This window comes from Podarcis tiliguerta, assembly GCF_965153285.1.
Source record: "Podarcis tiliguerta genome assembly, chromosome: 2".
In the NCBI taxonomy this organism is placed as follows: domain Eukaryota; kingdom Metazoa; phylum Chordata; class Lepidosauria; order Squamata; family Lacertidae; genus Podarcis; species Podarcis tiliguerta.
Genome location: NC_139535.1, coordinates 13,508,523 through 13,521,501, shown reverse-complemented (window position 1 = coordinate 13,521,501; position 12,979 = coordinate 13,508,523). Strand labels below are relative to the sequence as shown.

General features: G+C 50.6%; 2 protein-coding genes across 2 annotated transcripts; one reads left to right on the top strand and one right to left on the bottom strand.

The window, feature by feature from the left end:
* Positions 1-1,294: 1,294 nt before the first annotated feature.
* Positions 1,295-2,452, top strand: LOC310672930 (zinc finger protein RFP-like; the record flags this gene model as incomplete). Its single annotated transcript, XM_083430614.1, has 2 exons — positions 1,295-2,017; positions 2,303-2,452. The coding sequence occupies exons 1-2, from the start codon at positions 1,694-1,696 to the stop codon at positions 2,450-2,452; spliced, it is 474 nt and encodes a 157-aa protein (XP_083286740.1). The 5' UTR covers positions 1,295-1,693.
* A 2,267-nt stretch (positions 2,453-4,719) lies between these two features.
* LOC310670457 (uncharacterized protein) lies at positions 4,720-11,177 on the bottom strand. Its single transcript, XM_083425846.1, has 3 exons — positions 11,024-11,177; positions 8,499-8,665; positions 4,720-6,128 (listed from the first exon to the last, which is right to left on the bottom strand). Exons 1-3 carry the CDS (start codon positions 11,172-11,174, stop codon positions 4,818-4,820), a joined length of 1,629 nt encoding a protein of 542 aa, XP_083281972.1. The 5' UTR covers positions 11,175-11,177; the 3' UTR covers positions 4,720-4,817.
* Positions 11,178-12,979: the final 1,802 nt, after the last annotated feature.

Below are 12,979 nucleotides of genomic sequence, written 5' to 3'. Positions count from 1 at the left end.
ACCACTGTATTCAAACTGAGGCTACAAAGGAACCAATGGCTTCTGTAAGCAGATAACACACTGCTCATTCCCTATGTAGTTCCTGGGAGGAAAGGAGTTTTTGAGGGAGAAAGAAAGGTGCAGTCTCTTAACACCCACATGCTCTGTAAACCTGGTCAACATGTCTGAACAGGAAATTCCAACACAAATAATGTATGCATACACTGGGCCTGCTTCAATGTCCCCACATATTCCTCACACCCCATCCTGCCCTGCTCATATTGAGCCCAAGCCAATGTCTTCGTCTTCCAAAGCAACTACTCTATTCCAAACTTAAAAATAGAAAGCGCAATGCTGGTGGTCAACAAAAGAGGTTTAAAGACTCCCTCAAGGCAATCTTTAAAAATGTAGTATAAACACTGACAACTGGGAAACACTGGCCTGCGAGCGCCCCAGTTGGAGAACAGCCTTTACCAAAGGTGTCATGAGTTTTGAAGACACTCAAACTCAGGATAAAAGGGAGAAATGGGCTAAGAGGAAGGCACACTTGGCAAATCCACACAGTGATCTACTCCTGCCTGGAAACCTATGTCCCCACTGTGGAAGGACGTGTGGATCCAGAATTGGCCTCCACAGTCTCTTACAGACTCACTGTTAAGACTGTGTTCATGGAAGACAATCTTACTCACCTACGAGTGATCTCCAAAGAAGAAGCAATCAGCATTCCTCATCCAATCAAACAGTGTATAAACCTTATTAAATAGATAAGTAAACAAGTTACGTAATTCTGCCACAGGAGACAGTGAGATCAGTAACTTAGCTCAAAAACTTTTCAGGTTCTGAATTCACACGCCTTCTTCCATTCCCTACTTGGAAGTAAGTCCCATTGAACTCAATGGGGTTTGTTTCTGAGTAGACCTGTACAAGGGCTCTTCCGCATTTGATTTTCTGCTGCACTTTCTAAGCAAAGACCCGAGATTTATTGGTCCATGTCTGAGCGGTTGGGGGGGGGGGGGTGTCCCACCACTTCCCAGCAGTAAACAGTTTTCTGAAGGGGAGCAGCGGTGGGGGGGGGGTTTAACACTTTCGGACACAGACCAACAAATTTCAGGCCAGTTGCTAGAAAATGTGGCACAAACTTAGCAAGAAAATAAAAAAGATGAATGACAGAATGGCAGCACGTCAGAGCTGCCATGTGTCAGAAGGCTCCGGGGAGGGATGGAGGTTCCAGTCTCGGTTCAAGAATTCTCCACGCTGCATCCTTGTTGCTAGGCAACAGCCTGTGGGCAATCTGGTCCCTACTTGAGCTCCAAGCAGAGTCCAACTCCTAGTCCCCATCTACCAATCTCTCTGGCTTCTCCTCCTCTTCAGAGGGCTTGCTGGGGAAGAGAGCTTCTCCAAACACACCTAGAACTAAGGGAAGCCCTCAACACCCCCTAAGTCTTGAGTGGTTGATTATTGGACCACTTGTTTTGAACTTGGTCACCACTACTTGTATGTTTGGAGCTTTGACTCTGGTCCAAGGCAGCCAGGATATTTTTTTAAAATATAGGTTTAAGTCCAGCTTGATTCAAGAAAACAACTCATAAAACTGGTTTTCAGGTTTCTGGCCAGATTCGTTTTTGTTACACAACCCAAAAGGAGCTGTCCCACACAGATAATATTCTTGTAAAGGAGAGGTTTGAAATTTGAAACAAGACTTAAGAGGCAGCCCATGGCCTTGGGAAGTGCCGTGCCGGAGTGCTGCGAGGAAGCGACTTGCTCCATCTGCCTGGAGTACTTCAAGGATCCAGTGACCATCGACTGCGGGCACAACTTCTGCCAGGCCTGCCTCACCCAGTATTGGGCAGAGTCCAGCACAGACTCTTCCTGCCCTCAGTGCAGGGAAACCGTTCAGCAGAGGAACTTCCGGCCAAACCGTCAGCTGGCCAACCTTGTGGAGCTGGTCAAGAAACTTCAGGAAGGGAGGGAGGAAGATGGCAAGGGGGGAATGTGTCCGAGGCATCAGGAGCCCCTGAAACTTAGAGGAGGGAGAAAGGTTGTTTTCTGCTGCTCCAGAGAAGCGGAGACGGAGCAATGGATCCAAACTACAAGAAAGAAGATTCCACCTAAACATTAGGAAGAACTTCCTGACAGTAAGAGCTGTTCGACAGTGGAATTTGCTGCCAAGGAGTGTGGTGGAGTCTCCTTCTTTGGAGGTCTTTAAGCAGAGGCTTGACAACCATATGTCAGGAGTGCTCTGATGGTGTTTCCTGCTTGGCAGGGGGTTGGACTCGATGGCCCTTGTGGTCTCTTCCAACTCTATGATTCTATGATTCTGTAACTCTTCTGCAATGATGACCAAGACCCCATCTGTGTGGTGTGTGACAGGTCCAAGGAACACCGGGGACATAGTGTGTTCCCCATGGAAGAGGCTTCTCAAGAGTATAAGGTAGAAAAACACCACCGTGGACTGACGCCAACCTTGTTTTAATTTTGGGGCCAGGAGAATGCATTTTTTTTTTCCTGGGTGTTTGGGAAGCACAAATACTGGTAATCTTAAATTACACTATTAGACCTGTTTTTCTAACAGTGTAATATAATACACAGTACCTCGGGTTACATACGCTTCAGGTTACATACGCTTCAGGTTACAGACTCCGCTAACCAAGAAATAGTACCTCAGGTTAAGAACTTTGCTTCAGGAAGAGAACAGAAATCGTGCAGCGGCGGCGCGGCGGCAGCAGCAGGAGGCCCCATTAACTAAAGTGGTGCTTCAGGTTAAGAACAGTTTCAGGTTAAGAACGGACCTCCGGAATGAATTAAGTACTTAACCTGAAGTACCACTGTAGGCATTTCCTTGGAACGCCCCCTGTGGGAGAGGAAATTAGTTGAAGAAGAAAACACTTTTTTGAAAAGTAGCCAGGAAATGAAAGAATGTGACAAGAAGCTGGAAGCAGATCAGGCCATCAAAAGGAATGAAGAGAAATTCCCCATGTGTGAAATCAGAACAGCTCCGATTTCTTTTATCTCTGAAGAACTTGTTAAGGAAAGATGCAGATCCTGTGTTTCCCAAACTTGGGCCTCCAGCTGTTTTTGGACTACAACTCCCATCGTCCGTGGCTAGCAGGGACAGTGGTCAAGGATGATGGGAATTGTAGTTCAAAAACAGCAGGAGGCCCCTCCCTGGAAAGATGTTCTCTCTGCATCTATAGAAGCATATAATGATCATTAAGCTTACTGTTAATGACATAAACCCTCCAATATAAAGTCTCTAGTCTGGAAACCTTTTCCCTCCAGTCTCTGTGTATGTGTAAATATATATATATATTCCATCAAGCAGCACAGAAAGTGAGGATCATCTGGCAGTGGGTTTCAGGCAGGGATTCCTTCCACGCCTTACCTGGTGATGGCGGGGACTGAATTAAGGAACTTCTCCATGCAAAGTATGCAAAATTATTCCTCTGAACTGCAGCCTCTCAACTGTATGGCTTCTCGTGGGGTTTATTTATCCACTCAATACATGCCTTTTTCTTTACAATTAAATTTCTAGCCCACCTTTCTTCCCAAAGGAGTATGACACACGCACTCACACACCAATTTCTTTTGTTAAAAGTTTCCAGGCTTGCTTACTATTATGGGCTGTATACCTAAGAGCCCGTGTTGGCATTCAGCTGTAACAGAATTTTATGGAATTCTGGGTGATGCGGAAAAACTGGACAGAGACACCAAATAGATTGTATAAATGCTATAACTTCAATCATCTAATGATGCCATATAGGGGACAATTCAGAAGAGAGAAGTGGGATTCTCATAGTTGTGACAACGGGCAGTGGCTTAGATGGGTTTTTCTTCTTCAAAAGTCAATCAGTCCAATCCATGGAGCAATCTATCAATGATCCTAGGCATAATGGCTTTATGCCATCTGCAGGATGAGAGGCCTGATGCAGAATAACTGGTCATCAGCCACTGTGAAACAGGATACAGTGGTACCTTGGTTCTCAAACGCCTTGGTTCCCAAATGCAGAAAACCTGGAAGTAAGTATTCCGGTTTTAAAACGTTTTTCAGAAGCCGAATGCCCAATGTGGCTGTCAGCTATTGTTCCCGGGGCGCCTGCACCAATCAGAAGATGCACCTTGGTTTTTGAACATTTCGGAAGTCAAACAGACTTCTGGAATGGATTAAGTTTGGCGCTTTTGTTTTTGCTATTTGAGTTTTTGCTTTTGAGGATTTTTCAGTTAATTTGTTTGTGTGACTGCAGAAATGGATAAAACAAAACAATGACGATCATCAATGCAGGTCAGAAAAAATAATAATTCTAATTTTTATTATCTACTATACGATCTTATTTATTTTATAGTTCAGTACATTGATTATTGCTTTCATTTTATGGCTCAGTGGTCTCATTAGATAGTAAAATTCATGTTAAATTCCTGTTTTAGGGGTAGTTTTTGAAAGTCTGGAATGCATTAATCCATGACTTTCTGTGGGAAAGTGCGCCTTGGTTTTGGAACGCTTTGGTTTTGGAACAGACTTCTGGAACGGGTTAAGTTTGAGAACCAAGGTAACACTGTACTGGATTAGATGGGCCTTTAAACTATTTTTTAATATATAAATGCAGGGCTCTTTCCATGCCCATGGGTCTCAGGGAGGAGCTGCTACTACCAGCCCAGCGTAAAATGCCCCCCTCTGCTCTCAACTCACACATAAAGACACTTGACCATCCCACTCTGGGCTTCAAGATCGCTGAGAGGCGGAAAAACTATTAGATAAAGCAAACTTTATTAAGAGAGACCCTGTCTTGGCCCCAACACAAGAGGAGCAGCCGTCTTCGGCAGAAGCAGCAACAGCAGGCTTTTCACTCCCAGCAAATCTCCATGTCCAAACCCTCGCTCCTGACTCTCCTGAGGAAGTCGTCGTAGTCTGCCCTGAAGATGCGTGAGCAAGCCGGCACATCCAGGAAGCTCAGCTGGTTTTCTGAGGATAACAGCAGGTGGATGGTGCTTCCGGACACCCTGGTTTCCATCAAGGAGAGCTTCTGGAGGCGTGTCAGGGCTGCGGCCGGCGGCTCCAGCACCTGCTCAAACACGCTGTCCAGGGAGAAAGGCAGGCAAGCCAGCAACAAGCTTTCGAGTTGCGGCGAATGTCTGAGCAGGGACACAAGGCCTGCTCGGAACACGGCTTTGTGCTGGGAAGGAAGGGGCCCTTCTGAGTCAGGGTACATCAGGAAAACGTGCCAGAGGTGGGGGAATTGATGAGGCGCGGGGCTGAAATTTTCCTCCAAGTCTTCGACCATTTCCTCGTCGTCATCGTCCTCGTCGTCGTCAGGGGCACACACTGCTGGAGGAGGGAGGTTAGCCACCAATTTCCGGAGGTGCGGGCAGTGGCCCAGGAAGGTCCAGAAGGAAGAGGCATCTTCGCAGAGAAAGCCGCTCAATGAAAGGGAGTGGAGCTGTGCTCCGAGGGCGGTCGCCATCGGCAGAAGATCAGCAACATCGCACTGGCTGTCGTTGTCAAGGGTCAGGCAGGAGATGTGGCGCCACGATGCAAAGTCCTGGCCAAAGCCAGGGCTGCCTTCGAAAATTAGAGTCACGTCTGCCAAGTGCGGGCACACGGCTAAAGCGGCGGGCAGGCAGCTCAGTGCCACATCGTCCAATTCCGTGAGGGTCAGCGTGAGCCCGTGGCCGCTATCGGCGGACATCCTGCGTCTCGCCAGCTCCACCAGGGAGGGGAACTCAGGGGCAACCGGGGCGTCATCAAACTGCTGCCTGTAGATCGCGCACACGGCCTCCAGAACGAAAGGGTGGTCCAAGATCGTCAGGCTGCGCAAGGCCAAGAGCAGAAAGACCAAGTGCTGCACCATGCATTGGAGTAGAGGTCTACCCATCAGGTATCCGGCTCTGAGCACCTTCAAGGCCGGGGAGCGGAGCGAGCCCGTGGCAGGGTCGTAGGCCAAGTGGAGGAGGCAGTCTGGAGACAGCCTGCTGCAATCGACGATGTCCAGTTCAAGAAGCTGCCGGCAGTGGGAGCCCACGGCAGCAAGCACCTGGGCGTTGCACTGGGTGTCCGACAGGTCGAGTTGGGCGAGGCTCGGCAAAGCTTTCACCAGGTCGACGAGGGAGTCTGCGGGGATCCGGCAGCAGCCTCTGATATTCAGGGAAGACAGGTTCTGCCGTGTCAGGGAAAGAGAAAGGGAAAGGTTTGTTTTTGCTCACGTACAACAGCGTTTGCCGACCTCCAGATTCGCTGGACTACAAATCCCATCAGCCGCAGCCAGCGCGGAAGGCGTATGGGGCAGCACCAAGTTGGCAGAAGTCATTGTAAATACAGTGGTACCTCAGGTTACATACGCTTCAGGTTACATACGCTTCAGGTTACAGACTCCGCTAACCCAGAAATAGTACCTCGGGTTAAGAACTTTGCTTCAGGATGAGAACAGAAATTGTGCTCCGGCGGCGCGGCAGCAGCGTGAGGCCCCATTAGCTAAAGTGGTACCTCAGGTTAAAAACAGTTTCAGGTTAAGTACGGACCTCCGGAACGAATTAAGTACTTAACCTGAGGTACCACTGCAAATGGCAGGCTGTGTATTAATGTGTTGGGTTCCGTGGAGCCTGTGTGTGTGTGTGTGTGTCCCTTAATGTCTGCCCTACAGGCACACCTACCAAAACAGGGCACCCTTTGCCTGTTGTCACATGTCGCACTAAATGCACAGAAGGCAGAAATTGCTGGTCCTGCGTTCCACTGTTAATGGTCCCTCTCTGCTCACAAAGCATCATACTAAGAGCACAGTGGCCCATAGTACCAATGCAGTAAGTAAGAAACGCATACAAGAAACCTCACCAAGCACTCACCGATTTATTGTCGAATTAGCTTTTGCGAACAGGAAAACAAAGGGCGTCAACTTGTGCACAACTCTCTATGCATCTACATTAGCCCACAAAACGTGCCACCATCAGTTCCGTCCGGTGGTGAGGGCCTGAGGGCCACATTCCTCCCTGGGCAATATTTCCAGGGCCGGATGTCAGCGGTGGTTCTGGCGAGAGACAAAACTGCCAAGCACAATGCATGAAACTGCCAAGCACAAAGAACATCCTCAAACCACCTCCAAACACTCACACAAAATACAGAGAACTAATTAAACAGTGGAAAGCAGGCCGCTTGGAAAGGGTGCTTCATCCTTCGACAAGAACTTGAACTGAGTCAATTGCTGTGTTGCTACCTGTTTCTTAAGAAAGAGTGAAGTTGAGACCAGGCCAACCATGGAAATGGGGCATCCCCAAATTTCTCTTTCACTGCAGGGACCAGTAAGGAACTCTGCATATAAAGTTTCCGCAAACCATTGTTGCTTCGAGTGCCATTCCTCCATGTTAAGAGCCCTGTGCTTGTTATAAACATGGGATAAATGAAGGCGTATCAAGTGAGCTAAGCCACCAGCAGCAAAGCGCAGGTGCAAGCAAGACTCCCGCAGAGCAGATCCACAGGTGTATCAAGCACACAACTCAAGCTAAGAATCAAGTAAGAGCCCCGCACAGACAGGCCAGAAGCATAGCTGTCAACCGTCCCTTATTTGGTGGGAAACTCCCTTATCCCAGCACCGTGTCCTGCTGCTGTCCCGGATTGATGATGTCTCTTAAATTTCCTGGTCCTCTGCCGCAAGAGAGAGCGTGCGCATCTCTGTCTCTCCCTTTCCCCCCTCAGGGGTGAGGAGTTGGGTGGCGGCGGGCTGGCAGACAGCCCCTCTCTTGCAAGATTTCCGCCACACTGCCAGGGGAAGCCGGAGGTGGCAGTGGCGGCGGCGGCTGAGGAGGCAGGGAGGAGGAAGAGGAGGGGATGGGGAAGGACGCAGAAGGGCGGCGCTTCAGCAGCTGCTGCGGTGCCGCAACCGCCTCATGCCGTGCTCATGGGCAGCGTGGGCGAGAGTCTCTCTCCCTCCCTCTCTCTCTCTCGGGCGGGGAAGGGCCGATGGAACTCCTCGCCCCAGGACAACGGCAGCCCCGACGTGCTGCTTAGCATACCCTCCAACCAGTGCAGCATCTTAATGTAGTGATTTCCCCCTCTGCATCCCTTTCATAACTAATTTTATAAAACATTTGTCCATCCATAGTTCAAATTTTTACTACAAGTATTCTGTCAATCCTACCAATGTATGCAACTCTTGACAATAGCTTTTCAACTAAATTATAAACTTTCCCCATTCTTAAAGAGGTCCTCTTCCTGGGTTCTAATTCTGCCTATAAGCTTTGCCATCTCAATGTTGTTCATCAGTTTTGTCTGCCACTCTTCTTTGGTGGGAGTTGTAGACCCTTAGGATCATCTAGTCCAACCCCCTGCAAAGCACAGTCAGTGGCAGCAAAAGCAGCATGGCACCATCAGTACCGGATTCACGTATAAGCTAAGCCAAAATCCCTTATTTTGGCTGCTGGTCCCTTATTTTCAAATCTGCAAGTTGACAGCTATGGCCAGGAGGCAGCAAGAGAGGAGTCCCCATTTTAGAGGAAGGAGCTCCCCGCAGGAAACAAGTCAGAGCACAACCCCTTACCTTGCAACGCACTGCGATGATGTCAGCAACGGCCTTGATGACCAGCCTCGGGCACATGTTCAAGCTCAGCACTGTCAGCTGCGGCACCAGGAGGAAGCGCAGGAGCGGTCGGTTCAAGCGATTGCCTTCCTCCATTAACTTGAACAGCTTCTGGACAAGGGAGTCAGCTGGGTGAGGAGGAAATACCCAGATATAAGCACAAAGCTTTGCACAACAATTAGACACATGCTTTCCTCAGGTGGTGTCAGGGACACGGGTGGCCCTGTGGGTTAAAGCCTCAGCGCCTAGGACTTGCCGATCGAAAGGTCGGCGGTTCGAATCCCCGCGGCGGGGTGCGCTCCCGTCGCTCGGTCCCAGCGCCTGCCAACCTAGCAGTTCGAAAGCACCTCCGGGTGCAAGTAGATAAATAGGGACCGCTTACCAGCGGGAAGGTAAACGGCGTTCCGTGTGCTGCGCTGGCTCGCCAGATACAGCTTGTCACACTGGCCACGTGACCCAGAAGTGTCTCCGGACAGCGCTGGCTCCCGGCCTATAGAGTGAGATGAGCGCACAACCCTAGAGTCTGGCAAGACTGGCCCGTACGGGCAGGGGTACCTTTACCTTTACCTTCCTCAGGTGGTAAGGAGCTAGAAGCAAACCAGAAAGTGCAGAGGGTAACAGCAGGACATTACAGGGAAAGTTCCCCTGGCTACAGGGAACCAGCCAGAGGGCCTTCTCGGTAGTGGCGCCCACCCTGTGGAACGCCCTCCCATCAGATGTCAAGGAAATAAACAACTATCTGCTTTTTAGAAGACATCTGAAAGCAGTCCTGTTTAGGGAAGTTTTTAATGACTAATGGTTTAATGTATTTTTAATATTTTGTTGGAAGCCGCCCAGAGTGGCTGGGGAAACCCAGCCAGATAGGCAGGGTATAAATGATAAAAATAATAATTATCATTATTATTATTAGCCAGCTAGTCATTGGCATGCTCCCTGGCAAAGACTTTGCCGGATTTTGCTTAACTTTTAAAACCTGGGTAGCCAAGTGATCTACCGGAACAGGAAACTGCATAGGAAAAGGTGCTGCTAAGAGCAGGACTATAATAATAATTTATCATTTAAACCCCAACCCATCATCTGGCTGGGTTTCCCCAGCCACTCTGGGCGGCTTCCAACTAAATGTTAAAATAAAATAATCTGTCAAACATTAAAAGCTTCCCTTAGCAGGGCTGCCTTCAGATGTCTTCTAAAAGTCTGGTAGTTGTTTTTCTCTTTGACATCTGGTGCGAGGGCGTTCCACAGGGCGGGTGCCACTACCAAGAAGGCCCTCTGCCTGGTTCCCTGTAGCTTGGCTTCTCTCAGTGAGGGAACCGCCAGAATGCCCTCGGCGCTTGAACTCAGTGACTTGGTTACTGGGGGGAGCTCCTTCCTCTAAAATGGGGACTCAGTGAATGATGGGGGTCAAGACGCTCCTTTAGGTACACTGGACCGAGGCCGTTTAGGGCTTTAAAGGTCAGCACTAACACTTTGAATTGTGCTCAGAAACGTACTGGGAGCCAATGCAGGTCTTTCAAGACAGGTTTTATATGGTCTCGGCAGCCGCTCCTAGTCACCTTTCTAGCTGCCACATTCTGGATTAGTTGTAGTTTCCGGGTCACCTTCAAAGGTAGCCCCACGTAGAGCGCATTGCAGTAGTCCAAGCAAGAGATAACTAGAGCATGCACCACTCTGGTGAGACAGTCTGTGGGCAGGCAGGGTCTCAGCCTGCATACCAGATGGAGCTGATAAACATCTGCCGTGGACACAGAATTGACCTGCGCCTCCATGGACAGCTGCGAGTCCAAAATGACTCCCAGGCTGCACACCTGGTCCTTCAGGGGCACAGTTACCCCATTCAGGACCAGGGAGTCCTCCACACCTGCCCGCCTCCTGGGGAACTTTGCTCTGGACCACAACTCCCATCATCTCTGACTACAGGTCGTGCTTGCTGGGGCTCATGGGAATTGGAGTCCAACAGCAGCTGGACGGCCACCTGCTCCCCAGCTCTGCCTTAATAGATGGAGCCTTCCTACCTAGGCAGCTTTTCTTGCCAGGTGAGCGTCAGAACCAGTTTTTACAGGACCACCTGCATAGGATGCTACAAGAAGAGAAGAAGAGTTTGGATTTGATATCCCGCTTTATCACTACCTGAAGGAGTCTCAAAGCGGCTCACATTCTCCTTTCCCTTCCTCCCCCACAACAAACACTCTGTGAGGCGAGTGGGGCTGAGAGACTTCAGAGAAGTGTGACTGGCCCAAGGTCACCCAGCAGCTGCATGTGGAGGAGCGGAGACGCGAACCCAGTTCACCAGATTATGAGTCCACCGTTCTTAACCACTACACCACACTGGCTCGCTCGCCAGAGATGCAAAGGAGGCTACAGGGCCAAGACGCTCCCCCCCTCCCAATGCTTTGCCAGATTGCCTTTTTGAAATGCAATCTGTGGCTTGGCATGGGGTCTTTGTGGCCGATCTCTCCTCTGCCTCCCATGTGCCGTGCTCCTCTTACGCAGGCAGATGTAGGGCTCTGCAACAGAGCGGACGCGGTGCCCGTCCTGGTGGTTTTCCGCACAAGCTTTGGCCCAGATGCGCTGGATATTTTTAGCCACATTCTCCAGGCACAGCCATTCCAGTGAGCGGACTGTTCTCCTCTTGGGCATGGAGCTGCTGGAGACAGAAGAATGAGAGAAAAGTGAGGGGGAAAGCTAGGCCTTTGCAAGGTAGGTTTTCAAGTCAAAACTGTAAACACCACGACTGATCTGTTAAGATCCTGCCAAGGACTCTTTGCGTTCTTGATTACAGTGGTACCTCGGGTTACATACGCTTCAGGTTACAGACTCCGCTAACACAGAAATAGTGCTTCAGGTTAAGAACTTTACCTCAGGATGAGAACAGAAATCACACGGCAGCGGCGCGGTGGGAGTGGGAAGCCCCATTAGCTAAAGTGGTGCTTCAGGTTAAGAACAGTTTCAGGTTAAGAACAGACCTCCAGAATGAATTAAGTTCTTAACCTGAGGTACCACTGTATTGTGTCAGGTATGCACAAGCTATTTCCTGGCACCCCACAAATCCCAGGTAGGCTCCCCTGGTACTGATGTCCTTTCAGAGGCAGGTGAACTGGAGTATCTAATTTTAACCGGATGATTTTCAATGAAAACAAAACCAGACGTTGTTTTTATTCAGTTTCTGAAAGTTTCCCTGTTAGGAGAAGTACCAATTTATAAAATGATTTCTAACTCAACTTTGTATTTCATATTCTTTGGTGCTGAATCCTCATCAGCCTTGCTAAAATCTGTGTCAGCCAGCCCAAAATTAGCCAAGTATTTCAAAGGTGGGCAAAAACGTTAAGTCAGTACTTGCTGGCTGGTCACTGGGTGTAACCAAGTAGATCAGTTAACGCAGGAGTCAGCAAACTTTTTCAGCAGGGGGCTGGTCCACTGTCCCTCAGACCTTGTGGGGGGCCGGACTATATTGGGGTGGGGGGATGGACAAATTCCTATGCCCCACACCCGGGGTTGGTGCATATCGGAAATATAACGGGGGAGGGGGCGAGCGAAAAAAATAGGATTTTGCAAAGCTCCCTTGCGCATGCTGGCTACAGACCCGTCAAGGACACGCTCCGGAATAGAGATGCGGAGGGAAAGTCGGAAGAAACAGCCCGCGGCTGTTGGGACTGGTCACCTTGCGTTTGCGTTTTGGAAATCGAACAGAATTCCTGGCCCAAACTAAGACGCGCCCCGGGGTTAGGAAACCCACGAGGCGGTCGCGGGGGCTCACGAGCTGGGGCCAAGGCCGGGGGGGGAAGGGGAAGCCACCGAACCCATGCTGCCCCCCAGGAAGGCACGGCAGGCGCCTCCGCCCCAGAATAACGCCAGGAAAGCGGAGCAAAAAAGCGCACTTTGGAGAGGCGCCCGAGAGACGCGCCCCGTCCCGGGCCACCTACGTACTCGACTGAAGCCGGAGGGGGGGGGAGAGACGGGCGCGGAGGGCACCCTTTCACCCCCCAAAAATGCACCCTGGCCGCCCCCCTTTGACAACCGTCTGGGGGCAGGAGTAGATCTGCCCACCAGAAAGCTCCGATGGTTCCCACATTTCCTCTACCGTCCCCAAGCTTCGCTTGCGGGCAGCCGCCGCCCTCCTGCGTAGATACCGCCGCTTCTCCCGCGCTTATTGCAGCGCCCAGGACGCCCACCGCCCTCTCCTCCCCGCTGCCTTGGGGATGGGAAGGCAAAGCAGCCCCACGCCGTCCCGCTCCTTTCTTCCCTTCCGCCGCGGAGCATTTGCCTTGCCTCTGCGGACGCGCCGTCGAAAAAACAGGAGCGAAGACGCACGTGGCGAGCAGGAACCAAACTAACACTCGCGGCGGGGGCGGGGCCTCTTCAAGGTTCGGCCGGGTAAGCCACGCCCCCTCATCGAAGGCGACGTTTTCCTATGCGGGCTTGATACCAGCTGTGTGTTGCGCCTG